The sequence below is a fragment of the Gavialis gangeticus genome, unplaced genomic scaffold (genome assembly GCF_001723915.1).
Source record: "Gavialis gangeticus isolate Ggan-Ray unplaced genomic scaffold, GavGan_comp1, whole genome shotgun sequence".
In the NCBI taxonomy this organism is placed as follows: Eukaryota; Metazoa; Chordata; order Crocodylia; family Gavialidae; genus Gavialis; species Gavialis gangeticus.
Window position 1 is genome coordinate 2,385,121 of NW_017729018.1, and position 10,672 is coordinate 2,395,792.

Below are 10,672 nucleotides of genomic sequence, written 5' to 3' on the forward strand. Positions count from 1 at the left end.
TTCCTAATGAGAATGGGGTGAGAGACAGTATCAAAAGCCTTCCTGAAGTCTAGGAAAACTATATCCACTGCCACCCCTGCATCCAATGATTTAGTGACCTGGTCGTAAAAGGCCACCAGGTTGGTCTGACAGGACCTGCCGCTGATGAACCCGTGCTGGTTGCCCCTGAGCATGCAGCTCCCTGCTGGCCCCTCCTGGATGCGTGCCAGAATAATTTTCTCGAACAGCTTGCCCAGGATCGAGGTAAGGCTGACTGGCCTGTAGTTCCCTGGGTCCTCTTTCCTCCCCTTTTTGAAGATGGGAACCACGTTGGCCCTCTTCCAGTCCTCCGGCACCTCTCAGTCTGGGAGCAATATTTCCATACTTGTAGCTGGAGTCATTTATTTCTGAATGGCTTGGACAAATATACTCATGGTATCCAGCCCCTGATAATAATACATAGTATGCATTAAAAAGTCATCAAAATCAACCCTGATAGGTGTTGCTTGTCAGGGAGCATCCTCATCACTAGTCTAAAGAAGGGCTGGATGTTTTACAAAGTCTGTGCCTTCTGACTAAATATATATTAAACAGCAAAAACCGAAGGCAGATTTAGTCAGCTGGTAACATGATGAGCAGATCCTTCATGCAACTTTGCTTACACTGGTAGACGAAATCAACCTTAGGACAATACTCAAGCTCATTGTTACCAATCATTTATCGTATAAACCCTATGTTCAGTCCCTGGAGGAAGCAGGACTTCTGGGTATGAAATCAATTCTGCCCTTACTCAATCACTCCCTTGCCCATCACTCCCTAGAGCGTTCTTCAAACTTAACTACAGGTTCTGGCTTTGAACGCAGGTAGTTCCTCAGCAGCAATCCCATGATTCCTTCTTTCTGACCTCTCAGGAACCCAGTCATGTTGCAGAAAAGATGTGAGCCTGTTCCCACACTTTCTCATTTTGAGCTCTACAGGACAGGGACAAGGAAGCAGGGACAGAACCACATGGAACAAGCCCTAACACTGTTGCCAAACTGCTGCCAGCACAGTCCATCTCCCCAGTGACCTAAACAGGCCCTGCCCCATGGGGAATTCTGCACCCACCTAACTCAGGCAGCACCATAACACCACAAGCCCTGGTATCTTTCACATATGGTGGCACCTGGTAGAACAGATCCAGTGGAGCAGGGCTGCCTTGCAACCAGTGCCAAGGTACCTGGTAGCCAGAGATATTGGGGTGGACAAGAGCCCTATGGAGGTAGCACAAGACTCCTGTACATCTGTCAGGTTTAGGGGTAGGTTGCACAGGCTTCTTCTTATAAGGATAAATCCCACTCTTCCAAGACATTTTATGGGAGCCTCCATGACAGAATCATCCCAGGGGACTTTCACTATTGAATAGGTCGAAATGCAGAGCTCAGGAGAGTGTTGGTTGTAGCCATGTTGGTCTGAGGACCTAGGCAGACAAGATTCAGGAACAAACACCCTGAAAAAGGATGTGCATGCCTGAAAGCTTGCAAAGAACAATTTTTCCAACAATTTAGTTCACCTAATAAAAGATATCACATTTACCCGAAGAACCTTGTCTGGCAAGGACAGGAGAAGCACCCAGACAGCGCCAAGGGGAGGCACTAAGAGCAGAAAATTCAACTTGGGCACCTGGATGAATGCAGCCCTTGGTGCGTGAGCAGCAGGGGCAGGCATGAGCAGGCTGAGAGCAGGGCAGTGTTATTAAAAACGTTGATTGTGTGCATTGAGAAGAAAGGGGATTGGAGAAGTGTGGTTTCAGCAGGTGGACAGGGACTTGGCAGACACAAATTGGGCCTGCAGGCGGGAAGTGAGGCTTATGATGGAGATGCTGACGCCTAAGGACACCAGCAGCCATGGCCTCAGCAAGACCAGGGCAGGACATCCAAGAGGAAATCATTTGTCCCACCTGCCTGGAGTATCTGACAGACCCCATGACACTAGAGTGTGGGCACAACTTCTGCTGGGCTTGTATCACTGAACATTGTGAGACATGGGAAGAATATGGACTTTTGCAGTGTCCTGCCCATACAGTCCAGATGCAGAAGGGTTCCAGCCAAGCTGGCAGCTGGTAAATCTAGTAGAAAGCTTTAAACACTTGGAGTAAATTCCTGAAGTTGAAAAATTGAGAGAGACACAAGAAGAACTCGATCTGATCTGTGACAAGGATGAAGAGCCCTTTTCTGTGGTTTGTAAGAGATCCCCAGAGCAAAGGTTTCACCTAGTGCTGCTCATTGAGGAGGCTGCCCAGATATACAAGATAGGAAGCACTCTGATTTCATCTATTTCAATCCTTTCCTTCTCAAACGAACCTCAACTTTCCCCTATAGAGCTGCAGTTTCTCTCGCTTATTCAGCGAATGCAGCAGTCGTGGACCGAACCTCTCAGTAAAGGGAACTTCTGGCTAAAGGGCCTGAGCAATAACTGAAGAGTAAATTTTCTTGGAAGACCGTATTCATGACCAGGGAAAACACTGCTATTACCCAGACATTTCAGCCCTCTTCTTGGCAGACTTTTGAAAATAGCTTGAAACCCTTTGAAAATCAGTTCAAAGTTGGAGCTGGGGGGACCCAGGTCAGGGTGGCAGAGGGCATGTGGCTGTTGTAGGTATAGCTGGGACCATGGCCTGTTGCTGCATGTGGCTGGGCAGAGGGGGGTCTACCTAACTGCATGCAGTGAGTGCTGGGTTAATACCCTGATGCAAGAAAATATATATATCCCCAGTGCTCTCCTGATGAAGGAAAATATATATCCCCAGTACTCTGGGTGCATTCCCACAAGCATGCACATATGGTTTGCAGCACTGCAGACCCACCTGTGGTGCCGCAAACTGCACATGCCACACATGTAGGCATTCTCTGCACTGCTAATTTGCAGCGTGGGGTGAGGGGTTGACACAGGAAGATCCCAGAGGCCCTGGGAGGCCCCCAGGATCCCAGGTAAAACTTCTGGGGCCAGCCCAGGTGCTTGTCTCTAGGGAATGCACAATCCTGCTCGTGGAGATGTGCCCTCTGATTCTTAATATTCACAAGCATGACTTTTTTTCTGTAGTCCCTATTACAAATAATCCAAGTTCCCCTGAAACAAGTAACCTGGGATTCCACCTTCGGACCCAGGCTGTCCTCTGGGTGAGGTTCCAGCATGGTCTGGGCTGGTGCTCAGCAGACACAACTAGATAGACAAGTATCCCTTACTCTGCCCTTAGTAATTGCAGCAGGGACATTTAAGAGGAAGACACAAGCATATTTGTTGCTTTATTTATAAAGTCAATGCAAAGCTTAAACAAGTAGTTGAGAGCAACAGCTGGTAATGAGAACAGATGGGGAGGAAGGAAACAAAAATATTGAGGAAATTCCTAATGTCACTCAAAGCTCTCCACTACCCATGTGCTGATATACAGAATTAGCGAGTTAGTGTCACCTTTGGAGATATATGAGCAATCTCCCTTTTGCACTCTCTTTCCTGTTATCCCTCTTTCCTTCAATCCTTTCTAGGCCCCCCCTTTTTTTTCTAGCATGCATTTCCCTTCCTTGTTCATTTTCCTCTTGTCTTTCTACACACCTCTGTTTCCTAGCAGATCATTTCATTTTGGATTCATTTCTTTTCTCCTCAGGAATCTCCTTTCACTTGAATTTGACTTATGTGCCTTGCTTCTTCCTGTCTCATCATCTAGTCTTTTGCTTAGCTTTAAAAGCAGAACTTGTAACAATAATGGGAGACATCAATTATCCTCATACAGGGTGTGTCTATGGGAGACATATACTGTGGAGCTGACTGATTAGCTCTGCAATAAAATAGCAGCATCTACATGTGGCACTATTAGCTCCAGTAAACTAATAAACACCACTGTAGGATAGTATTATCCAATACAAACACCATCCTATGGTGGTGTTATTTAATGTGCTGCAACACGCGTATAGATGCTGATGGGGCTGGTTAGGGATTGAGGGTGCTTTAGTGCAGGGGCTGCCTGCTGGCTAGCCACACACTAAAGTACCCTTGTGCTCCAGCCAGCCCCTCCATGGCACTTTGAGCTGGTTTGGAACAGCCCCAGGCTGGCAGACTGAACCCCGGGGATCCCTGCCAGCCAGAGCTGCTCTGCCCTGGCTCAACATGCTGCAGTCCTGGGTGTATGTGCAAACTGCACACCCAAGAGCAAAAACTTCTGTGAGATCTGCACTAGAGTTGTTTCAGGCACAATAATTTCACATGTAGACATGCCCACAGACTAGGTAAAGGTGAGATCCACAGATAAAATGTCTGCCTAAGTTTTGCTTTCTAGAACAATGAGTCCTGAGGCTCACAAGAGAAGCAGCAATTCTAAAACTAATCCTGAGTGATATACAGGACCTGGTTCATGGGGCAGTGGTAGGTGAGTCACTCTGAAATAGGAATCAGGATGTAATCAGAATTCAGCTTTTTAATGGAAAGGAGTTAGGCAAAAACATCCACTGCCTTGATATTTAACTTTAGTAAAGTAAATTACACAAAAATGAAGAAATGAGTTAGAAAAAGGTTAAAAGGAAGAGCGGAGGGGGAAAAGGCCAGTTGGCAGCCTGGAAGTGTTTTAAAATATTGTATTAAAGTCTTCAGGTGTGCTGCAGATCAAAAAAGCCTGTGCCTAGTGGTCCATGATTTAATAGCCAAGTTAAGGAGAATATGAAAGGCAAAAAGACATCACTTCAAAAGGGAAGGTATGTCCAGATGAGGAAAACAGGAACAATGTGCAAACTCTGGATGGTCAAATGCAAGAAGTCAGGCAAAAAAAAAGTGTTTTGTGAAAGATGCTGAAGTTAGCAATATACATTTTTTTTATAAAGCATCAGAAGCAGATAGCCAGTCAGACAGCTGATGTACAAGGTGCATTTAGGGATGGCAAGGCCAGGGCAGAGAAGCTAAATGAATTCTTTGTACCAGTCTTTACTACAGAAGATATTAGGGAGATCCCCACACTGGATCAGTTTTTCTAAAGAGAGAAATCTAGAGACAAATCAAATTGAAGTGACAGGAGAGGAGGCTGTAGAGCAAATTGATCAATTAAACAGCAGCAAGTTGCTGGGAACAGATGATATTATTCACATGGCCAAGAATTCTGGAGAAACTCAAATGAGAAACTGCAGAACTCTTGGCAACAGTGTGTAATCTATCATGACAAATAGCCTCTGTGCCACAGGACAGGTGAATGGCCAACATAACATCCATCCTCAACCAGGGCTCTACAGCAGAAAACATCACTATGTTAGTGTATAAACCCATGGTGCACTCATATCTAGAATGATGCATGCAGTTCTGGTCCCCACATCATGGAAAGGATGTTGTGGAATTAGAGAAAGTACAGAGAAAAGCAACATAGATGACCGGAGGTATGGAGCAGCTGCCAAACCTGGAGAGACTGAAAAGCCTAGGACTCATCAGTTTGAAAAGGAGAAGGCCAAGGGGGGGATATGACAGAAGTCTGTGGAATCGTGAAGGGTGTGGATAAAGTGAATAGTGAACTACTCATCACCAACTCCCTGGTTTGAGAATTAGGGTCTTAGGGAATATATGTTATGTTCTTGGTCAGTCCTTCCATTGCTGAATTGTCTGTTCTCCCCAAGCTCGCAAATCCTAATTCATTCTTTCTCTGCTGCACCAACATCTCTTTATCCCACAGGCCTGAAATTAGTGATACCCCCTTTCCCTCAACAACCCGCAGAATTATGTTGATCACTGAAACCTCACCAGTGCCTCCAGGCCCCTTAGGGCACCTTTGCTCCTTCTGCAGTTCCAGGGGCTCTTCATCCCAGATCTAGTAACACCTGATAAAATGGGATAGGCTGGTCTATCCAAACTGCAGCCTGCCATCTTAAGCAGGTTCTGGATTATAGCACAGGGACGGCTGGAGTGGGTCATAAAGAGCAGTCTGTTTCTTCATTCCCATGTGCCTCACAGTGTGAGCTGGGATCCTCTGCAGACCCAAAGCCATGGGTGGATCTTACCTCCAGCAAAAAAGGCTGGTGGAAAGGTGTAGATTGGATCCTCAGTATCAGCATCTAGAAATGCCACTTTCCCTCCTTCATAGTCCAGATACACCCGGACCCTCTTGGGGACCTGCTTCAGGGACAGGGGGGTAGGCCCAGGGGCAGTGAGAGCCCAGAAGTCACCCTCCCACCACTGCACAGCCCAGATCCCCCCGTCAGGGTTACGGCTGATCTGTCCCTTCCTCCTCACAGACTCTCTGGCGACCCCCAGAGCCCAGCCTTCCCCTTTCCCCACCCCCACCTCCCAGCAGTGCTTCCCTGAGGTGAATCCCTCACGGCCCAGCACGCAGCACCACATGTCAAATCTCTCAGGTATGTTGGGCCGATCCTGCTGTGTGTCTGCACCTCTGACACTTGTCCAATCCTCAGACAGGGAGAGCTGGGGATGAGCCGTGTCTGGGTCCAGAGTCACCTTCACTGGGAGGGGAGAATCACAGCATGAGGGCAGAGCTCAGCTCTGGGGCAGGAGGGGACCATCCCTCACCCTCCCCAGCAGCCCCATTGTAGTTGGGATTGTCTTGGACCCCAGAAGCTGCCTTGGCCCTGGACCTCTAAGGCTGAGCAGATACAGCCCTGAAGCTCCTCAGTCTGGCACTGGGGAGAGCCTGGCCCTGGGGAAATGGGGAGGACGTGGTAGCAAATCCACAGGGAAATGCAGGAAAATCTCAACCCAAACTCCCCAGGCCCGAGCTCAAATGGTTTTGGTGCTGGACTGTGGGAGGGTTTTTCAAGTGAGGGGAAGTGAGTGCTATGATGGGACTTTTCCATGAATTTAAGGACAATCTCCCCAGCACTTACCCTTGTTATACGATCCCTGAGGTTCCCGCATACCCTTTTCCAGGTCAGATGGCAGAGCATCTGCAGGAGGAAAGTGTCACAGAGATCAGCTGTGGTGCTGTCTGGTTCATAACACCTCCTGGCCCAGCTCCTCCCTCTCTGTCCTGAGTGCCTGTGACTGAGAAGAGAGGCCCTGGCAGCTCCATCCTTGGCTACTGGGAGCTGCTGCTGCTGTGGCTACAAAAGGTGCTAGATCAGCTCCTTGCTGCCCAGAGGGGAAGGAAGGGAGCTGCAGTTGTCAGGAGGGCATCAGAGAAGGAGGGCAAGAGGCATGAACCTCATGGGGTCTTGGTGTTCAGCCCCTCCTGTCCTCCCACGGGGACAGAGCCACTCAACGGCAGAAAATGGGGAGGTAAAAGGGGTGTCAGCAGAGCAGCCCCTGCCAAAGGGATGTGGACCACAGCTCTCTTCTCTTCTGTTTGGAGGGGTCAGTGCACACCTTGGTGCCAGCTGGGGAAGTCCTGGGACCCAGCCAATTTGCTTGCCTGCTCCAGTGGCCTCTACTGGGGCCTCACAAGTGTGAAAAACACAAGGTGTGAAACTTCACCCAGGCCACACCCTATCCACTCCACTCCTGTCCCCTCAGCTGCTGGCACTTCCCCTCCACTTCCCTCATCATCAGCCTGTCAAGAGGGGAAATCTCATAAGGTTTGGTGACAGAGATCCCCCAGGCTAGAATAATTACTTTGGCAGGAGAGGGGTTCTGCTTTTTTACAAACCCTTGCATAAGATGAGGAGGTATATCTGAAATCCATTTCTGATTTAATGTAGAGTCCTAGGTCTGGCGGCCAGAAAGAGTTAGTGTCCAATGGCTTTTTCCTGGAGCCTGCATTATCAGTGCAGTGGGTTCAGTTCCTTCCTCTCATGAAAGAGACACAGGCTTTAGTAGGCCCAGACCCCAGATGATTAATGTGCACAAATAAACTTTGGAGCTTATTGCTCTGGAGGGTTTTTTTGCTCCTGGGAGCACCATTTTGACCATGCACCCAGGAACACAAAACTCCAGAGCATATCGCTCTAGTTTATTCATACATAGCACATGGAGCGTGGTTGGAGCAGCCTGGGCTGGCAGGGGACCCAGGGGTCAGCCTGCCAGCCCAGGGCTGCTCTGGCCGGGCTCCATGTACTGTGGAAGTGCTGGCTGAGACACAAGGATGCTTCAACGAGGGGAGCCTGCGCCTCAACAGGCAGCCCCAGGGCAGAAGCACCCTTGTGCCCCAGTCAGCCCCATCAGTTTATTAATCTACTGCGTCCTAATAGGGTAACACGTGTAGATGGTGACATTTTAAGTGCAGAACTAATTAGACAGCTCTGCAGTAAATGTCTTGTGTAGATGTGCCCCGTCTCCTCACTCAAACACAGGAACAAAATCCCTATTATAACCCCACACCTCTCATGCTCCCCACGATCATTTGTTAGTACCTTGAAACTTCCTGAAAGTCTCCTTGAGAGTTAGATTTTGTTCAGACAAGTTCCTGAGTCTTATTTCCAGGCCAGGGGAAATCATCCCCAGAAGCTGGAACTCCCCTCTCTTGCACCTGTTGAAAAACAGTTGTATGTTATCTATTTTCCTTTTTTAATTCAATCTCATCCTTGAGAAAGATGCTAGATTGAGGGACTTGGAGACCAGTTTCCTTCATGTACTTCAGCCTCAGGGCAGGAGATAGTGCCACCTCCCACCATTGGGTGTTGAAAAATATTCTTCATCTTTGAACTGTCCAGAAAATTTCTTGGAAAAAAAGTAGCTGAGACTCCATGGCCAGTTGGCTCATGGTCTGGAGGCCAGGACGATTCCCCAGGGATGAGAAGTGAAAGGCCCAGATTCCAGCCCTACAGTCCTCAAGCAGTCAGTCCCCAGGGATATAACGTCCCTGTAGGCCAGTCCTTCCCACCCCAGGGACAATCCCAGACTTTGTATTAAAGGGGGAAAAACCAGGATGCAAAATTTATCAACGATCTATATCCAAATGGTGACCCTGCCCCACATGCTGTGCTGTGCTGTCTTGAGGAGTTGTGACTACAACGTGATATCCAAGCCTCTTCTCAAAGTATGAAGGAGCAGCATACCTTCTCAGTGAGCTTCTGATGTCCTAGGGGGGAACAAAAAGAGGGAACTAAGTGTCTCATGCCATTCCCTGAGAAGCCTCCTACTCTGGGGGGTGGGGGGATGCACTCTCCCCTCAGACTCTGAGTGCTACACATGAGTATCTGGGGAAATCATAATTTATTGATCCCCCCAGGCCCATGGGTTAGGCCTTTCCCTTCCTTGTGCAGGGATCAGAAGAGTTTAATGTGCCTCACCTGCAGGAGGTCACTTGGTGGCTGCTGGCACTTCTCCTCCATCTCCCTGATCAGGCTGTTGAGATCAGAAATTTGCTCAGAGAGTTTGCTACCAGTTTCCTCCTGACTCTTCTCTATCTCCCTGTCTAGCTCTCCCAGCCAGGCCAACAGGAGTTGCTCTTGTTCCTCTAGGAACTGCCGCAGTTGCTCAAATTCAGACACAATCTTCTGCCTCTCGGCTGCTGCCTTTTGCTGCCATGAACAGGAGAACTCAGGTAGGGGAGGGTAGGAGCTTTGAGGAGAGTCAGGAGACACTTTGTAAGTCCCTGGGGGCCTGTTTGCAGAGCTTGACCCTAGGAGCTCTCATGGTCTTTAACATAAGTTGGGGTTACTCAGCCCTATCAGGCTGAAGCCTCAAGCACCTTGCCTGGCATCTTTGTGCTCTGTTTATATTTGGAAGGTTTCTCTGCAGCCCGGGGTGCTTATACCATATGCAAGGGAGAAGTTGATGGCTTCTCCCCTGCCAAGGCTCCCCCCAACAAAGCTGAGGGCTTGCAAGCCCTGCAATGCTGCAAACCATGGTCACAAAACAACACACACAATTTCATAAACACACAGAGCAGGAGACACCCCTTCATCTTGATCACCAGTAACCACAAGCACCAACCTGATATTTCTGGTGTTTCTGAGTTTCAGTCAGTTTCAGTTCTTCGAGCCTTCTTCTTTCTTCCACGAGATTCTCCAGGTGCATCTGAATTTGCTTCTGTGGGGAAGGACAATTCCTTGGGTGGGTTTTCCTTTGAGAAGGGAACAATCGAGGCTTTTCTCTGCCATAACCAGCTTTGCCTCCTTGCAATTGCAGTTCCGATGACTTTGGGGGCAGGAACAACTGATACTATTGGCCATGCTACCAACTGTATCCTGGCTGTCTCTGCTTACCCAGGTGGGTTACTGAATCAATAACAGCAGTAGGAATAGTACAGTAACAGCAGAAGGAATAATACTGGACTGTACAGGAGCCAGAAGCATGGGGCTTAGACCACAGGGCAGCCTTCTCTGATGGCTTGGAAAGCTTTGCATTCAAGGGACTTTCTGCCTGGGTTGGGATGAAATGAGTGACAGACACAAGACTGACCAGTGCCAGTCAGTTCTTTGCTGCCTGTTCAGCTCCCGCTGTTGCAGGAAGATTTGACACCAGAGGACAGCAGCAGCTCTTGTAGGTCTGGTGTCCTACATGCACCCATAGTGGCAGCCAGTGCTTATCCCTGGAGGGGTGTAGACAGGGCCTGAAAGAAGATGGCTTAATCATGCTAATCTCAGTCCTTACAGAAACCGTCTAGCATTTGATTTTGGAACGGAAATGGTGAGGATGAATCACTGGTTACATCTATGAGATATGAATTTTCATTTCTACCTAGGAGAACTTTTACAATCTTTGCTCTCTCCTTTGCCTGATGAAGTGTGAATGTGCCCGAAAGCTTGCAAATAAATAAAACAACTTGTTTGCAAATATCTAGTTGGTCTAA

General features: G+C 48.4%; 1 protein-coding gene and 1 long non-coding RNA gene across 2 annotated transcripts in view; both read right to left on the bottom strand.

The window, feature by feature from the left end:
- Positions 1-2,854, bottom strand: part of LOC109294755 — a 10,734-nt gene extending 7,880 nt beyond the window's left edge. The window contains exons 1-2 of the long non-coding RNA XR_002096614.1: positions 2,841-2,854; positions 1,253-1,254 (exon numbers count right to left, since the gene is read on the bottom strand). This is a non-coding gene — a long non-coding RNA (uncharacterized LOC109294755). The remainder of the gene's footprint in view (positions 1-1,252; positions 1,255-2,840) is intronic.
- Positions 2,855-4,069: 1,215 nt separating this feature from the next.
- The window catches only part of LOC109294756 (zinc finger protein RFP-like), a 14,027-nt gene continuing 7,424 nt past the window's right edge, over positions 4,070-10,672 (bottom strand). The window contains exons 2-7 of the mRNA XM_019513212.1: positions 9,814-9,909; positions 9,168-9,398; positions 8,934-8,956; positions 8,289-8,404; positions 6,828-6,887; positions 4,070-6,446 (exon numbers count right to left, since the gene is read on the bottom strand). Coding sequence (XP_019368757.1) covers positions 5,935-6,446; positions 6,828-6,887; positions 8,289-8,404; positions 8,934-8,956; positions 9,168-9,398; positions 9,814-9,909 — 1,038 coding nt within the window. The 3' untranslated portion in view covers positions 4,070-5,934. The remainder of the gene's footprint in view (positions 6,447-6,827; positions 6,888-8,288; positions 8,405-8,933; positions 8,957-9,167; positions 9,399-9,813; positions 9,910-10,672) is intronic.